At 36.0% G+C, this 19,665-nt stretch overlaps 1 protein-coding gene across 2 annotated transcripts in view; it reads right to left on the bottom strand.

The window, feature by feature from the left end:
- The window catches only part of gpc6a (glypican 6a), a 1,322,758-nt gene that overhangs the window by 1,042,527 nt on the left and 260,566 nt on the right, over positions 1-19,665 (bottom strand). For both annotated transcript variants that reach the window (XM_039745387.1, XM_039745388.1), the window contains exon 2: positions 4,889-5,047. In XM_039745387.1, coding sequence (XP_039601321.1) covers positions 4,889-5,047 — 159 coding nt within the window. The remainder of the gene's footprint in view (positions 1-4,888; positions 5,048-19,665) is intronic.

Below are 19,665 nucleotides of genomic sequence, written 5' to 3'. Positions count from 1 at the left end.
AAATGTATAAAATAATCACACATTTAAGCATTTACTTAAGCATTTACTAGAAAAATTGCCCAGGATCAAAAACAAAGTGGTACCAATCCACTGAATTAATTATACAGTGGGGTTAACAGAGGAAACACACAACAAAATCTTACTTTCCAGGAAACTAATGGATGGATTGGAGATCATCACTTCAGAATTGATTTCAAAAAGAGAGTAAACACTCAGGAGGGCTAACCTCTGGCTGTTCTTGAATGTGCTGCATTCCCAATTTCTAGCTACTCCATTGAAGGCAGTTCACTATTTTCTGTACAAAGGTGGATGGTTATACTCCCCAGTGGTGTGACTGCTAAGACTTGTAATCAACAAAAGTTTGAAGAGGGTGTAGCCCATTAGGAAGGCATGCATTAGAGTCCCTTCATCCCCTAGCACACACACTAGTTCTCCGTCTGCACTTCTCCTGTCAGTTTTAGTCCTTGCTTCTCTTCGGACTTTTCTCACTACAGTATAAGTCTTCTCATTTTGTGTGAAGATTAAGCTTTCCCAATTTAAGGGCAGCTACGATCCTGTACAGAGGATACTTTGGAACAATCATTTATCATGCCATTCTGTGTTACTCCATACATTTATATTCCCACTGTAAGAGCTTTAGCTCTCCCTCTGCAGGATCTTTAGGGATTGAGATTGATACGTTCCATTTCCAAGCTAGGTTCTTTGTAGTTTTCTTTAAAGTGAGAAATGTTTGCACTATGTGCAGCCAAACCACAGTTATGTGGCGATTACACTATTTAACTTTGTAAAATTACACATTAAAAGAATGACTGTACAATTATTCTTTAATAACAAAAATTCAACAATAATGTAATTCTTTTGTTTATTTTGATTGCTCTCAATTTTTTCATTTTTGGTTTTATTTTTTTCACTGCACAAGTACTGTATGTCATTCAACAATACATTCTTTTGCACTGCCAATGCTTCACCATATATGTCAGTATTCCACTGATATTTTCATATTTGCTGATCATGATTCCACCAGCACCTGGAACCAGAAGGAACAAGCTTAAGCCAAAGCCTCTTGCCTTGAAAGTTAGGGCAATCACCATTAACCACCAGCTTCTACAACTCAGTGATGGCCTGTGCAATTCTGTACACAGTGGTGTGCTGGGATGGTAACGTCACTTTAAAAGAGGCCCACCGAATCAAAAAGTTAATTATAGAGGCAGGCTTGGTTATGGGACACACTCTGGACCCCCTGGACGTCGTAGCAAAGGAGGGAATTAAAACAAAACTGAGCGTCATTATTAACAATGCTGCACATCCCCTCTCTGACACACTAACATTGGGGACTCTCAGCCAATGCATTATTCAGTAGAAATATGTCAAGAAATGCTACTGGGACTCCTTTACACCAACATAAATATGTCTGCATAATGCTTCACTGTGACAGTGATGGCCAAATTAGAAGTTTTTTTTTTTGTTTCTTTTTAATTTTATTTCCCTTTTCAGTCATTCTGCTGTGTGTTTAGACCTTAGTGTGTGCATATAAATATGTATGAATTTATCTGTTTATGTATTTATTCTGTTCGCGGTGGGCTGGTGCCCTGCCCGGGGTTTGCTTCCTGCCTTGTGCCCTGTGTTGGCTGGGTTTGGCTCCAGTAGACCCCCGTGAGCCTGTAGTTAGGATATAGCGAGTTTGATAATGGATGGATGGATGTATTTATTTGTTTAAAGAGCTTCTTTAAAAAGCCAAATGTTCTCCTGAGGACAAATAAAGTTCTACCTGTCTAATCTAATCTAAAATTTCATAATTTACTTTGCTTTTGCTCTATATGTGGAAATTGGAGGTAAACGTTGGCTGGGTAACTTAATAAATGCAGTAAAAGCTCAAACAGATGAGAAAATCTACTCTGTAGCAGTTGAACTGCATAAAAGCAGCATGTCCACTGGAAAGCTGAACTGGCAGTGTGTAATCCGTGAACTAAGATCAATCCTTTTCTATACTCATATTAGGAAAAGAATGTTTATTAATATGTTTATATGCAATATGAATACAAAAGAATTTGATGTCTAAAACCATACAAGGGTAAATCAGAAAGTAAAGGCAATTTGAAAATTCCGCAGTAACCACAATGGATAGAAGCTGTCACGATACAACACATTCACAATGCCTTATGGGTAGTTCAAACACACCAAGCGCAGTGAATTTCAGCTTATTTCACTCCTTCTGGCCAAATAAATCAAAGAAATGCACTTATTGCATAATTTTGAAATTAGATTTATGTTTTGATTTACCCTTGTATTATTATTATGATAGAGAGTGACTTTTTAATTGATCAAGCAGAACAATGGAAAGACAGACAGAAAACCTTGGATGTAAGCACTTACAGGTATGGTCACATTAAACCAACAAGCTTTACCAAGCAAGAAAAAGGTGCCAAAAGCATTTCAGACATTAACATGAGAGAAGGTTGTATAATTTCTATCCTCCCCTACCCTGCGTCCAAAGGAGTGTTCTCAGTTTCAAGACATGTACGTTGTATGTTGAAAGAATTAAAACAGATAGACATTCAGCTGGCTAACACATATATTTAAAGTTGCATACATTTCTTGTGCCAATTTGTATGATAAAATAGTCACAGCATTAAGTTTAACAGTGTGGTGACCCTGAATCACTTTCATTATTCCTCAGATCACATTTAATGAAAAGCCACAAAGACCTATTTCTTTTATTGTTTATCCCAGGGAAGCATTAACTTCAAAATAAAACCTACATATTAAGGTAGAAAGTTGAATTTTTTGGAAAATCTAAAGTGCTCCTTTTAGAAATTGTTTAACTTTATAACTATTTTAATCTTGTTAAATGATCTTTAAAATAATAGCCATGTTAAAGTTTAACTAATTAACCTCCCTTCTCAAATTTAGCTTCTGGAAGTTTTAAAATGCATTTACAGTTAACATAACTGCTAAGCTCTAGAACTGAGTACTCTGTGAGGTGTCTTGCTTTTCAGTAAAGCGCAACGTGACATATCACACATTTTACTACATAAACTGTTACTTTTACAAGCTTTCCTTTGCTAATTAACTGTGACTTGTCATTTTCAATGAATGAATATCTTTTCACGGAATAGGAGGCAGTTACCACACTCTTATGCAGTTTCATCTTGTCTTTTAGATTAATTTAAGAGACATTTAGCTACAAACTGAAGGATGAACTTTCAAGCTACAGATTCCCAAAGAACATGCCCTCAAACATATTAGAGTTGTTATTTTAATTCCATGCACTCTCAGATACTAATAAATCTATTCAGCAATAAAATAGATGAGAAGAGGTGTGTCAGGTTGAAGCTTCTTTCCTGATATTGGTATGCTTTTGTGTAGAAAATTCTAATATTTGTTTTATTTTTTACAGGTCACTGTGAATGTATGATACACTGAAAATTATATTCACATGCAGAGTAAACTCACTGGCTAAAACATATTTTAATATATTTTGTTACATTTAGCAAGTTTAAGTTGTAGACAAATGGTTTAAAACATGGTTCAAACACAAGATTGACTATATGAAGAATAGGGAAAGCCCATAGACCTGCCAGACAAGCAAAATGTTTGTTTGATCCTCTTTGCCTGGTTAACCATCAGAGAAGATGAATTTTATGGTCCATGTGAACCCCTGTCTTAGTATAAAAACAACCAAAGCATTCTTTCTGTGTATCAATACCTTGCTCTTTTCAGGTTGTATTTTTTCAAGGCCTGTCCAACTTAATAAAAACAAATAATAACTCGTGTATACATCTCAAATGTTGAGAAACCATAAGTATCTCAACTTACCCTGCTTATTCATCTTGTCTCCTTTGTGAACACTCTTGCTTGTTATGTCACCTTCCTAGTAGCAGAAGGAACGAAGCTAACCCTAGGTGCTCTTATGTTTCAATCAAGATGTTTTTTGAAGATTTACAAAAACAACTGTGACATTGCAATCACAGATTGGTTATGCACATCACACGATTTATATCTAGGCAGCACTACTGAACGCTGTTTAATTTCTTCGGTTTGTTTTGTTATGTAAAGTACTCACATATATTCAAAATGAAGTCACAAAAACACTGGACTACTCACAATGTGCTAGGACTTATTGACAAAGTCTCGTCTGATGTAAAAAACTTATAACAAAATCTCGAGTTTAGGCAAATTAGTTATCAGAAATGACTACTTAAAACAGTGCGAAATATTAAAATTAGACATTAGTACATATCAATAAAACAAAAAACGGCACACCTCACTTATATTTCAAGTAATTCATTTTAAAATTTCTTGTATTTAATGAAACAATATTTGTGGAAAGGAGGCCTCTTATTCCTGGGAGTTCCCAGTGCCAGAATAAATGCAGCAGCACACTCTACACAGTGTGCTATATATTTTAAAAGTATCATATTTTTAATGGCAGCTTTCAGTATTTTGAGGATATTTTGAAGCTCTTTTCAAACTATCAAAATATATCACGTTTTAAAATCATAATTGTATTAAGTATATGTTGCAATTACTGTTTCAGCAACATTTTACAGTGTGCCACCTGATGAAATAGACTTTAAGGTGGTGAGCTCAATCAAAGTAGTCAACTGCTTAGTAATATATTTTTCAAAAACGTAAATCCTAAATAAAGTAATAAAATATAAAATTTGCATAGCCAATTCAGGCCATTTTTGCACTTAAACATTTTTAGGCATGTACTTAGATAGATGTATCGATTTTATTCTCTTAAAGCTGATAAAGCACTCTCATGAAATTCCATCTTTTTGTTATTGAGCGAAGGAGTAATATAAAAAAGAAATAACTTCTCCCATCTGCTATCCATCATTTTTGTGCCTTTATAAAAAATCCCAGTAATAATCCCTGGACTCACCATCAAATTTTTTATGCCGGGATACAAATGTTGTGCGTAATGAGTGACTTGTTTCTTCCACAAGATTTTCAAACTCCAATTTGCTTTGTTGGCTGAGTTTGTCTTCCATTTCAGATGTGCAACATGTGTATCCCTGAGGACAGATCCGCAGATGTTCCCCTGCAAAACAACAGAGAGAGAGACCTGCAACATTAGCTTTCCACACATTTGCCTTATGGCATCAGGAGTACAAGAACTTAAGAGACGCAATGCAACAAAATGTGAGTGAAAGAATGAAAAATAAATACTTTTTGATGCATGAGATAACTCACTGAAATAATCAATTTTTTATAAAAATCATCCTGCTGGGACTGAAATACTTCAGACAAGACTATTTCTTATAAAGTTAGCAGAACAGCAGTGAAAATATTTTACACTATCATGAAAAGGAATAAAGAACTGGCAAAGGAAAAACCTGGCAGGTTGCTTACATCTTATTCAGGAATGAATAATAAATTGATTCTTCTGTTGTTCTTCTGACTCTTGAATTTGATGAAGGTGATTGCTTGTAATGTGCTCAAGGTGAAGGTTTTGCTTAACGTGTAAATTTATTTTTTGAGCAAAATATTTATGCAGCAAAAAAGCAAGGACTATGCATGCGTTTCATGATGATGATAATTTGGTGTACCAAACTGATACATAAGATAGTGCTACCGACTCTCGACTCTGGAACACTGGGGTCAGATCTCATCCTGGCGACTCTCTGTGAAATTTTGACACTCTTCCCATGTCAACGTAGATTTGAGTTTGTAGATCCTGGTTAATTAAAATGACCAAAATAAGCGCTGTGTGATGTGTAAATGACTTGTTCCGGCGTTCTACCTGTTATTGTCTTTGTATGCTCTCAATACTTATGACTTGAACATTTCTAGACTAAGTGAGGACTGTAAATATAAGGATAAACATGTGAGTGAAACTAAATTATTTGCCATAACTTATCTCTTTAAGTACATTGTTACCATCATCTCCCTAAGTATTGTAGCAAAGAATTTAACAATCTAATTTCTTTTTAAATTTTGTGATCATAAACTTTATTTTTAGATAATAACAGCAGTAAACAAGTTGTCAACTCTATAACCATATAAAATTCTTTTTTCATAAAGTCCTGATGTACCACTTTTATTTGACCTACTGGTAGAGATTAAAGAGATGTTAAAGAGGGCTGGTCAGAAGTAAAGTAGAAGTTCAGAGCACTACTGGGGAAAAGATCAGTCAACAGGTTCAAAGCATTTACCTAAATCTGAGATAAAGAATATTAGAACATTAGAACAATCTAGACGAGAACAGGCCATTCAGCCATTATCCAACTCGCTATATCCTAACTACAGGATCACGGGGTCACCTGTCCTATCTACTTAATTCTTCCAAAATAACATCAGGTTTAGTTTTGCAAGTCCCTAAAGTCTTACTGTCAACAATACTACTTGGTGGCTTATTCCAGGTGTCTATGTAAAGAAAAACTTTTTAATATTTGTGCACAATTTGCCCTTAACAAGTTTCCAACAGCGTCCCCGTGTTCTTGGTCTCCTATTTAAACTTTTCTTGAATTAGTTTACTTGTACATGAACAAATTCAAAAATCCTTTTAGTCAACATTTTCTCTATTGCCATCACATTCAGGTAAATGCCCAGTGCTACAAGCGCTCTCCAATCAACATATATCAATCATTTGAGCTGAAGCCAGTTCCTGTCCTAATTCAGTTTCTAGACAGTAGATACCTAGAATTATAGGGGTACTTGGTAGCAATATTAGCCATTAATTGGATTTTACTTTTGGAGAATTCTTTTAAGGGTAAAGATACAAAATAATCCATATGTAGCTGGCAACTTTATTTGTATTCTAAGCAAAACACATTAGTATACACAATACCAGTTATCAAACTATAGTTTTTATATATATTGTTTATATTATAACTATAAACATTTAATTTATACAAATTTTTATAATTTCTTGCCATATTTCTAAGCCAGATAATCTAGTGTTCTTGAAGCTCAATATTACTGCATTTCATCTCCTTATTGTTTGGCTGCTAGATAAGGATAAAAGAAACACTTCCTAAACAGTGAGCAAATTAAAATAAAGACAAAAGAAGTCTGTTCAGTTATCATCACTAGGAAAGTGGCTGGCATGAAAAGCTGCCACTGTGGTCCTCCAGGATCAGAGCTGGACACCACCTAGTTTACTATACATTGGTTGATTTTGATTACCTAATAATGGCTTGTTGAGCTTCTATCATATAGCCAATGGCAGGTTGTTCCAGGGCCATCTTAACACATTGGCATGCTGGACAGTTGCCCGGGGGCCCCACAAGCAGAGGGACCCCATGCTAATCTATGTACAGTATGTTGTGACTTGTTGAGTGGTTGTCTATGTAGGGGCCCCACTGCACTGCTTTGCCTGGGGGCCTATAATGCTGTTAAGAGGGCCCTGGTTGCTTCTACCTGTCAAGTGCTTGTTCTGTCTTGTATAAACCTTCTACCATTTCCCCTCTGGTTACCAATGTCAGGAAAGCCAATTCAATCCATAACTGCTGAAATTTAAAAATTCCAATTCCAAAACTCACAGAAGTGGGAAATGTTTAAGTCCTTTGAACCGAATAGATTCACTCATTTAATTTTTTCTTTGCCTTTTTCATATTTACAGTACATTTGTGGTGAAACCTTTACTTTCCACATACATACTCTTACTAGAGCAGCATGTAAAGTGTTTACAAATGTTTAGATTTAATTTGAAAAAAACTAGTTGTGTTTCAGTAGGTACTAAAAAAGGTGCATCTGGTATACTTATACAGTCTAAAAAATATGTTTTATACTTATGAATGATATAATATGCACACTGCTTCCATATTGCATATTGGACATATATTAACTATTTTATTCCTAAGGACAGAAACACACACTTGATTTTTAATCCACATGAAATACGTTTTATAAAGTAAGAGGATGTCCCACTATCACCTGTGTCTCTAAAGTGTTTCAGCTATGGACCCTCCTTAAAGGAGCTGATGTCTAAGTATACTCACACCTATCTTCTGTGTCAGTCATGATTCATGTTATTATTCAAATCTGTCTAGTTTTCCATCAAGCTGATATTATTTTATTTTTTTAAATTCAAAAATTCTATGAAAACTATTTATTTGGTCACAGTTTATCATGGAAATGTCTTCGGTGATTTCAACAGACAGGGTCAGCACTCTGCTTTCATTCTATGTTATCATTCTATCTCAAGTATGCACAATTAAATACTACTTTTGGCAGCCTTGCTGTATTCTCTTGAAACTGACATCCAGTTTCTCCTTTCTTTTACAAGACAGTCGCCTTTTGACAGGAACATGATGCTAAGTTTCTGCGATGACAGACAATGTCTTTGACTATGCATGTCAGCCAGTTGAATGCATTTATGGAGTAGGAGTGCAATGAAGCGTCTAATTTTTTCTTGTTGCTTTTAAAATGTCAGTGTAAAAATGCTAATCATTTGGAGTGTACATTTAATTTGTTTGAAATTCGAATATGTATTCTGGATTATTCTCTAGGGCCGAACAAAGACAGGCAGCTGCCAAGCCTTTTAGAACCCAAAGATGAGATTTAAAAATGAGTTGGATGGTGTCTTTACTGATTTTATTCTTTTCCATAATTAAATAAGTTAATAGTTTTGTCCTATTACATGTAGCTTCGAAGAAGTGAAACTATCAGCTCTGTAACATATTAGAGAAAGCTTTCATTCCAAGGTTAATGCTGCTACAGCTCTGGGAATCTGGGTTCATTTCCTAGACGGGTCACATTTTTTGTGATATTCCATCATGTTTTATAGCAGCTTTTACTTTTTATAGCAAGTTCACTGCCACAAAGGTCTGTGCAAATAAATAAAGAGAAATATTACAATTAAGCTTTTTGAAACACTGTGCAAAGCATAAGCAATGACTTATTTGTAAAAATCAATCAAATCAATTTGTACAAATTGTAAGAGAAACATTCTTGTATACAGAGCCAGTCAATCTTTTAGGCAGCATTGTTGGATGGCAAGGGTGCTCTTCATCTGAGGGGTGTGATTTCTGAAAATTAAGGGGCACATGCTCTGGACATCGAGTGGTTCATGCTCCTTTAAGGTATTTAACACTAAGGGGAACTCCTCATCCCAGGTTCATCAAAGTCTAATAATACACGCTGTACACTATGGATAATGAGGGGTAATGTCTGTCCACCCTGCATAGGCCTCCAAATGGGCTTTGAATGGTGCTGCATGCATATAACACCTTTCCTAATAAACATTATTGCAGAAGACTTGAAAATGAACTTGATATTTCTTAATTAATACTTCTCATGAGATATATAATTAATTATCATGAATAATTAATAGTGATAAAACAAATGCATGCTGAAATATGGAGAACAAAAATATTTTACATTTAATACTGTAGCTTTATAAAGCACAATACATACACTAACTTTTAGCTTGTTACTTTATGAAGGACAGTAAATGCAAATTTGTGTTAATGTCAGTAGGTGTATTTAGAGCACCACCTACTGTTGTGCAATAGAAATACACATAGTTTTATAGTGAAGTAGCCATGCGATAGAACAAATAAAAACATAAAATATTATGACAAATGACATGAGGCCATTCAGTACATCAAAACCATTTGATTAGGTAATAGCTTGGCTGTCCAAACAGATTATACATGGATATCCATCCATCCATTACCCAGCCTACTATATCCGAACTACAGGGTCACGGGGGTCTGCTGGAGCCAATCCCAGCCAACACAGGGACCAAGGCAGGAAACAAACCCCTGGGCAGGGCGCCAGCCCACCACAGGGCACACACAAACACACCCACGCACCAAGAACACACTAGGGACAATTTAGAATCGCCAATGCGCCTAACCTGCATGTCTTTGGACAGTGGGAGGAAACCAGAGTACCCAGAAGAAGCCCACACAGACACGGGGAGAACATGCAAATTCCACGCAGGAAGAACCTGGAAAGCGAACCCAGGTCTCCTAACTGCGAGGCAGCAGTGCTACCACTGTGCCACCGTGCCACCCTATACATGGATATGTTTTTTTTTAAATTACACAGGTTTCAACTTTAACTACAACAGGTCCCCATATCCCCTTCTATGAAGAAAATGCATCCTGGATTCCATTTGAAATGTAACTTCACTTGATTTCCACTGGTGTTCTCAACTATATGATTTAATTTTTTAATTGAAAGAATTAAGATGGACCAATTATATCACTGTCTTTGTCAACTCTATAAAGACGCAGTGAACTCTAAAAACTGTCTTCTTTGCTCAAAACAGAAGAGGTTAAATTCCATTAGACCATCACGCCAGGACAACCAACCAAGAACACACTAGGTTCCTCTTCTCTGGACATCATTTTCTCACATCTGTTTCCTTCAAAGCAGCATCACTATTCTTTGCTGAGTTTATAATTAGTGTTCCATTTGCCACCATGTACCACATTGCACAATACAGAGACTAGAGCTGAAACTGCAAATAAATGAAACGTCATTTTTAAGAAAATAAATTTGGCTTCTGTTTCATTTTGTGACTTTGATAATGTTTTAGCACTAATAACAAATTCCGTTTATCTCCAACTATTTTCCTGACGACGTCTAAACAAAAGATCTTGATAGCCTTCGATTACCACCTGTATTTTAGAGAAAATTCGGACCATACATGATAATTGTATTATCTGTTATTCACTTTGCATTATTTGTACTGATAGTCAAGAAATATTTTTAATCTCATGTGAAATGTACTGTATGTGAACTTGTGCCTGTTTCTAGGTTGCCTGGCAGGCCCATTGACGCAGTGGTGTTCCAGCCATCCTATGGCTCATGTGTGAGGATGAGCAGCCTGATATTTTCAGTTTCTTCTTGGGCCTTGAAGGCTATAGGCCTTTTAATGACTCATTTGTTGAATTTTAGTAATGCAATTCAAACAATGCATGAACAATTTTGATATAGTAGTCACCATTATCAGGAATCACACAGATTTGTACAAAAACAATTTCGCCCATTGTACAGAAAATTGGAAATTTAAGAACATTCATTTGTGTTTCTGCTTTTGGTATTACATATTTTATGTTAATGTTGAGTTATCTTTTACCGCTGTTCTATGGTGTTTGTTTTGCATGACAATATGTTGATAGGTCTTCAAATTGTCATTTTTCATTGCATTATTCAGCTATCATTTTATCATCATTGGTGCTTGTGGCCAAATGCATTTTAAAGTGCAGTGTCTCTCCCTCACTCATTCACACGAGATTTACCTATTTCATGCCATTTCATTCCTCCACCACTCTATTGCCACTACTGCTGCTTTGATGTCCCATGGCTACTTTCAAGCAGCTCAAATGATCTTTTTTTTCTGAAGTTTTTCCTTTTCAGTGAATTCATGCTATCAGCTCTGACTTATGCAGCTCACTTGGGATCAGAAGAAACATGATCTGAGCTCACATTCCACAGCTCTATGAGGAGATCCATGCCAGGTTCCTTCCCAAGGCTTGTCACCACCTATAGACCCAGGCCAATGGATTCAAGCAGGAAGCAGGTCATGTGAGTTCTGCTTTTTAAGTGGTTCATCATTTCTCTTTCTCTTTTATTTTTCTCTCTCTTACTCACGCAATCAGACAACCACACAACCAGACACACACTCTCTGCATGTCATCACCGGATGGCCTCACCCCTTCTAACACCATTTCTCTCTTTCTTCTAGGTCTGCATGGCCCCAACAGAATGTTCATGCCAAAAACACCACTGGTGAAGATTGAGAAGAATTTGTTTATGAACATAAAAATGGCTAAACATCCACCCATCGTCCAATACACTATCTCCTAACACAGGGTCACGGGGGTCTGCTGGAGTCAATCCCAGCTAACACAGGGTGCAAGACAGGAACAAATCCCTGGACAGGGCGCCAGCCCAACGCAAGAAACACACACACACTCTCACAAACCAAACACACACTAGGGACAATTTAGAATCGCCAATGCACCTAACCTACATTTCTTTGAACGGTGGGAGGAAGCCGGAGTACCCGGAGGAAACCCACCCAGACACGGGGAGAACATACAAACCCCATGAAGGGAGGACCCAGTAAGCAAACCCAGGTCTTCTAACTGTGAGGCAGCAGCGCTACCACTGCGTCAAATGGCTAAACATGCTGCATGCAAAAAGTACTGTTTAACCATCCATCCATCCATTGTCCAACCCGCTATATCCTCATTGAACAGGATATTTGAACTTACGCAGACCAGCCATTGGAAGTTTACAATCAGTTATATTTAAGGAAATTAATTGTTATATTTTATGTGTGTGTGTGTGCAAACATAGTTGCTATTGTAACCCACTACCACATTATCATGCAAATACTATTGCTTTTCAGTTTAAAATTGGACATTTAAAACTGAAAGCTGCCATCATCTAAATGCTACCTTTTTGCTTTTTTATTTTCCAAACAAGCCTCTGGCCAAGTACACAACTAACTGCGGCCAAAGGTAAGGCATAATCAGCGGAGCTAGGCCAGTCAGTACAATGTCAGTGGGATTCAGTCTGATGAACTGCATTGAAACAGAAATGTCCATCTTTAAGAGCAGTGGAGTATGGAGCAGTTAGCAAATTGCTTTTTACTTTTAATACCACCTTTCAACCTGGTGCCTTAGAAAAAAAGTGTTTTTCCTGGGAGGCATTTTGTTAAGCCAGTTGCCTACTCATTAGAAGGATGAATGAATTGATAGATACAATATGATTCTTCAGTCTTTACTTAAACTAAATTCACAATGGTTAGTTCTGCGTTATTATGAAGCTTCTCTTTCAGAATACTCACACTTTTTAGTTGTTAGGGTATACATGATTTTAAGTCCTTAGTTTTATTAAATAATATTAAAATGATTTAGCTTAAATTTACATCTTGTTAATGTAATTGGGTTATAACAAGAAAACTGCAAGCTTAAAAATCTGTCATTCCTTTAGCCTGGCAGTTGTTGGCTGAGGAAGCTCACTCTCAGTTGAGCTGCAGTGAAATAAACCATAAATTTCAGAGTCTAGTTGGCTTATAGTTCACAATGCCTAACAAATATTAATGTTGACATTTTTACTGCAGGGTGTATGATGTGAGATCATCCTGTTAAGAACTCAAAACTATTAAACCCCATTTCTTTTTCTAAATCTGTTTTTGCATATATGGCTTACCTGGGCTAAACATCTCAAAGGAATCAATATAAAATGTGCAATGAACCAAAAGTGTGATGCCAGTCTGCAGGGTATACTCATGCACATATTCATATTCTATCATACTAAGCCAAGAGTTGTCATTTAACTTGTTACAGTTTGCTTCACTTCACTGGGCAAATTAAACTGGTGTACTGCTCTAAGGTGAAGTATGGACAAACAATAAAAGAGCACTATTGACTGAGAGATGAAAACCACATTGAAAGAACAAAGCAAGGTTTGTTATCAAAAGATCAAACAGCAGAGTCAATGCACCAAACAAAAGCCAATGTCTATATCTCATAACCAGAATTCAAAACAAAACACTTGCAAAAAGTTTCAGAGAGTATACAAAATCTTGGAAAGATGCATCCCAGCGTGGAGACAGTTCAAATGAGGACTTGCTGATGATTTGATATGACTTTTAGAGTACAATTTCTGAAAACCAGCCATTGCAATGTATCGCTGGGTCCAGAAAGTGGCAAAATCCATAACAAAATAAAATGGCATTCTGGGATTTCTAAACCATAATAATAAGATAAGACAGCAAGTCCACATTTGCATTGTACAAAGAAAAAGAAAATCAAAAATGAATTCTCTGCATTTTAAAACCAAAATCAAAGATTTACACATACTAAAGAAAAATGTGATGATCTCAAAATAAGAAAACATCAGCTAAGATAACAGCTGGGAATGCTGGTAAACCACCAGGAATCACACTGAGATCTCCAGAAGCCTTAAATGAGAAGCTCCTAGTACAGTATGTCACAAAGGATGTGCCTCAAAGGAATGACCAAATATCTCTGGGAGAAGTCAAACCTCAGTGCTTTGGAGAAAAGTGAAAAGGCCAGCCTTTCTGTTCAATTCTTGGCCCTAGAGGTATAAAAAAAAGCCCAGAAAAAAGAGAAGAAGAAATGAAGAAATGCAGTTCACCTATTGATTTTAGAAAGGGTAAAAATGATGCCTTCATTCAAGTTCTGCTGACCAAGGACAGACATTGCAGTTTTTGTCTTCTCAGTTAGGCATTTCATTTTCCGATTTTCACTCTGTTAAGGGACCACTGGAATATGATAAGTTGAAGAGATGGTTTGGCTAACTGAGAATAAGCAAAGTTTTCTCAATATCTCACTCAAATACTTTTTTGAGCGTGTGTGCCCTGCGGTGGGTTGGTGCCCTGCCCGGGATTGGTTCCTGCCTTGCGCCCTTTATTGGCTGGGATTGGCTCCAGCAGACCCCAGTGACAATGTGTTCAGATTCAGCAGGTTGGAAAATATAAAATGCGTATAGTGAATAAAGTATACAAGTCATTAAGGCAACATATTCTTATAAAAAGCATGTTATTAAACTAATCATTATATACATATGGATGCTATGGCAATCTTGTTTGAAATTTCTAATAACAGATATTGTCTATGTATTTATTAACCTTTGCTCTCTGCTTAAAATATCTTTGATGACTAACCCTTTTAAAGAGAGTTGATTTTCTCATGAGTCAGAGTGAGGATAATGCACTGGAGCAGTTTAAAAGCGGAGATCATGAGATGAAGAAGCTGTGTTGAGAGGCTCATGAACTGAAACACTAATAATCTGCTTTGCTACTTCAAAATCTATTAATAATAAGCACAACTAAGAAGTTGTATGTTGTACATTTTTGCTTTATTGCCTGAAGGTGCTAAAGGATGTTTCTTAGATAAAATTGATTCCTGGAGAAAATCACATATTGTTTATCTTCGATTTTTCTAGGTTTCTTCACAGAACTGATAACCTCAAAATTTAGATGCAAGGTGCAATAGGTTAGACCACACAGACAGCACACTAAATAAAAAAATCTTCATTTTTACTTTCAAAATATCAAAGTTAATTCACGTGCAATTCATGAAGCAGACAGACAATCACAGAGCAACACTACTCTTGTGTTTCTACTGTTAAATATTCTTGCACCTCTTATCTATTGCACGCATGTTATATCACACACAGACATATGCCATGTATTTGAAACAAAGATAATAAACCGGTGTGTCTATTTTAAACAGCAATAAAATTTATTAGGATAATGGGGAAAAATTATATAAATGGAATTGAGGAGGAATACCCCAAAATCAGCACAGGGTAATCCCATAGGCAAGCAATTGTGTGTGAACATGACTGTATGCAAATAAACAAGTTTAGGAGCTCAGTTAGTGCAAAATCATTAAACTGATACTTAGAGTGCTACTTATTTCGAGTGTTACTTATAAGCCCTTAAAAGCATTGCTTGAGTTGGGTAGTGTGGTTCAGTTAGTTCAAATACTTGACTGTGCTAACTGAAGCCAAATGACAGGATGTAACTTCCATGGCCTCAAGACAGGTTACAGCATATTAGTGTATATGAGTCAACCTTGGATAAAAATTAGAATGTAAACATAATTTTATATATATATATTATAAATAAAAAATATATTTATTTATTTAAGGAACAGAACATAACACAATTATGTGTTATAAAGACAATCCAATATAATTGCATCTTACACCCAGTCTCTATGATCATAATAGGAACACCATAATGGCTTTCACATAAAAATCAATAGAATCAGCCTACATGCATGGGCAGAGATTGCCTTTTAGGCTTGAAGTGGGGGGGACAGAAAAAACAAAAAAGATAATTGTACTTTTTAGAGGTACAACTATTGCTACATATTTACCTTACATCTGATGCTAAATATATTTTTTTAATATAAAGTTACATTATAAAGTTAGCTTCACTTACATTAACACATTTAACATTTTGAAATTACAAAAATGTGTGCAAAATAATGTTAACGATGAAAATAAGATTTGTTCGGACCACGAAGTCGCTGTTTGTACGGGCACGCATTAATGCCTAACATACGTGGACTACTGTTTCAATCACTTGTTCTGATGATCAGTTTGCCGACAGGAGCGGCTATCAAGCAAGTAAAAGAGAAAAATACTTTATACACAACATACCACAAACTAATCTGTAATTGAAATTGCATGGAATGTTTCTGTCGCACAATGTGCAAGAGAGAGCGTTGCTTAAGGCAAGACAGATTATAGTAGTCAGTGACCCATCCATTTTCTAAACCTGTTTAGCAGGGCAGCCTATCCCAGAAAGCAACGGGTGAAGGCAGGAACAACTCCTGAAAAGGGAGCCATGGCCATCACAGGTAAAACATCGTCACGGACCAGTTTAGAATCACTAGTTCACCTAGTCTTCAGATATTTGGACTTTGGGAGAAAACTAACACAGACAGGCTCACATACAAACTCCACACAAGGAGCACACAGGACACAAACTGGGGATTGTGATGCAGTAGCGCTAACACTGTATCACCATAGTTAGATACTGCCTTGAATAAATGTGAGGTGAAAAAAATATAGCTTGTTTGTGACTTATAATAAGCAAGTGACATATCGGCATGGGAGGAGTTAAATGCACTAAGTTGCTGAAATAACAAACATAAACATGCACAAAACATCTTAGATGCAGCTAAGTAACTAATTACTTTGATTAGCACACCAACCAATCAAAAACATCCAACAGACAGGATCAGTGTGGTTGTAACAAGTGTGAAGCTTACAGAAGAATGGGGCAAATCACCACCTAAATCAGGTTCAAATTCAATCAAAAACAAGCATAGGAAACAACATTTACACAGTCAACCAAATTGCAGTGATTCACACCTCTGGAATCCTAAAACCATACCACCTAATAAATCCCATGATGAGTTATGAAGGGCTTTTGATGGGATATCAAGTAAGAATTTTAGTTGAAATTAATCATTGAAATGTTTAAGGTTCAGCTCTTTTAAACACTGAACAATAAATTCCAGCTAAGAGAAATGCAGTAAGTTGCTGACAGAGATTTTCTATCACCAGTGTCCTAACTCACATGTCTTTGAAATGTGGCACAGCCAAAGAATGTCATGCAGACAGGGGCAGAACATAAATACTCCAAACAAACAGCAAGTAGACACGGCACTTGAACCTATGATGCTGGATGTGTGAGACAAAATCACTAACTACTGGTCCACACAGTTGCAGAAATATATAAATTAACACAGTTGCAGAAAATATATAAATTAAATTTATAGTGACACAGTAAATGTGAATGCATAATCCTTATTGTTTTTTAGCATTAAAAATATGCTTCATTTCTTATATTACCCAAGTTGATTACCCAGCAAGCAGGTCTATTTTCTGTCTGTAGTTATGCATTTTGAAACAATATATCAAATAAGGGGCCCATATAAAAAGAATCTTTTTTTTTTGCTTTCTTGTTGGTTAAATCTGCACTCATATTTAATTCTAAGAGTCATTATCAGTAGCTTATTGTGAGGTGTAACCATGTCGAACTTGTACTCCAACATGTTAGAGGGGTGTAGTGGCAATGGGTTTGAACTTCAAGATTTTTGGTTTAATTCCCACTTGTAATACACTGTGTGACCCTTTTCAACTCACTTAAGCTGCCTGTACTCACCATTAAATGCACCATATCCCGATCTTCTGATTCGAATTCCATCAGGCAAATAGTGAACTTTTTTTTTTTATTATTCTTTTTCAGCTTTTCCCCCCTCTTTTTTTAGTCAGGTTTAGTTTAAAGTTTTCGTTTTTTTCTCTGATCTATACTTCTGAGTCATATTCAAAATTCAATAATTATATAACCTTAACTCTGAATCTTTTGAATATGACCTTTTCTTTAAAACACATTTCAAACTTTTTAAAATTATTTTTAGCCAAAGCAAAATCAATTTCTGCCAAAAGGTCACATTAAATATCATCAGGTGTGAAAGTGAGAGAATGGAAGCATTTGCTTCTGGGCATTACAAATTTTGCTACAGAGTTGACCAAAATGAACTCTCCTTAAGTCATTGTATTTGAAGCATACAATACTTAAATTACCCAATTACCTTAATAAAGAATTCATTTTCTCTCATCTCATCGTAACTAGACCATAATATCTGGATTCTTTCAAACATCAATCACAAATACTATAATAAAATAACAGATGTTCCAAATTATAACATGCAATATATTAAAAGTACTCATGAAGCATTTTAAAAAGTCTTAGACTACAGTTAGTAGTGTCTGATTTTTATTGTACTCTTTCATTCATTCGTTTACTCGATCATTTGCTGTAAAGGCTCAGTGCAGTTTGAAAGATGTGTGAAGCTGGGACCTGTCCAGTCAAAGTCAGGGTGCAGGGTGGCAAAGAACTCTGGACAAGATCCCAGTTCCATAGCAAAGCAGACACTCCTTCCAACTGAGCCAGATAATCTAAAATGGATTGGGATTTGGACATGGGACAAAATCCCTGCAAATCACCTCTTTAATATGGGTAACATTTAACAAAATATAACATCTCAGGTTTTTATATTCCATTAGAAGTTTGAATGTGAATGTGAATGTGTCATGGAAACTGGTGCCCACTGATGTTCATTCACAATCGCAGACACATTTCGGACTTAAATGTCATTTAATTAGATATAGTTTCTGTTTTCCATAGTTTCTTCATTTCTCTGCTGGATTTTTAGTTCTATGGATTGCTAAAATGTTAAATCCTAGTTGATTCTAAACCATGAGATGTGAAGAAATCACTACAGCCTATAATACAGAAGTCACATGGGCATTAAATGCATGAAGTGTGTTATGAAGTTGCCAACTTGATTACATAGTATTTGGTATTTTAAACTTGAATAACTGAGACCGGAGTCAAGGAAGCTAATTAGTCAAAGCATTAAATTAAAGGTAGACAGTGCCTTATTGTTAAAAAAATGATTGGAGTAAAAACCAATGGACACTCTCCTAGGCTCTTAAAGGATTGGATTTAAGAATTTTTACATTACCAGTACCAAAACAGCAATAGAAAATGATATCTCTGAAGTTGTGAATGACCACCCATGACTGACTATTTCAGATAAAACTGAATGAAATCAATCATCCATCTTTTCAATCATACATTTTTTGTAACTTGCCTTCTCCTATAAAGTATAATAGTTAGCTGGAGAATGGGTTTACCCTGGCAACAGTGGGCACAAAGCAAAGAATTGACTAAGAAATGGAGCACAACCCAACTCAACATACATACATACATACATACTGTACATACATACATACATAAAAACTTCTGTGAACTTAACAGGAAACCCACAGTGATATGGAGAAAACATATAAGAGATGCACAAACAGAACCTTTGGTGGTTACTAAAGTGCTCTGCTCCTACAGCAAACAAAAAAAAAAAACAAACACTGGCAAAAAGTTATATCTGTACATGGCAATACAAGGAGATGGCTATCACCAGGTGTTCTCTGATGGAAAGTTATGGTACCTTGGGAAGAAACATGCAATGTTCACACGAGGACAAGAGGACAATCTAAATCTTGCTAAGCATGCCAAACCCTTTATTCAGAGACAAAGTGACATCCCGGAGGACTCAAAATCAAAAAAAACTCTGGCTGTTATAGTTAATGCATGACATCATTGAATAAACTCTAGTCCCTATGACTTCTTTGTTACAC

This window comes from Polypterus senegalus, chromosome 2 (assembly GCF_016835505.1).
Source record: "Polypterus senegalus isolate Bchr_013 chromosome 2, ASM1683550v1, whole genome shotgun sequence".
Classification (NCBI taxonomy): domain Eukaryota; kingdom Metazoa; phylum Chordata; class Cladistia; order Polypteriformes; family Polypteridae; genus Polypterus; species Polypterus senegalus.
Note: the sequence above shows the minus strand (reverse complement) of the source record. Positions and strands in the feature narration are given on the sequence as shown.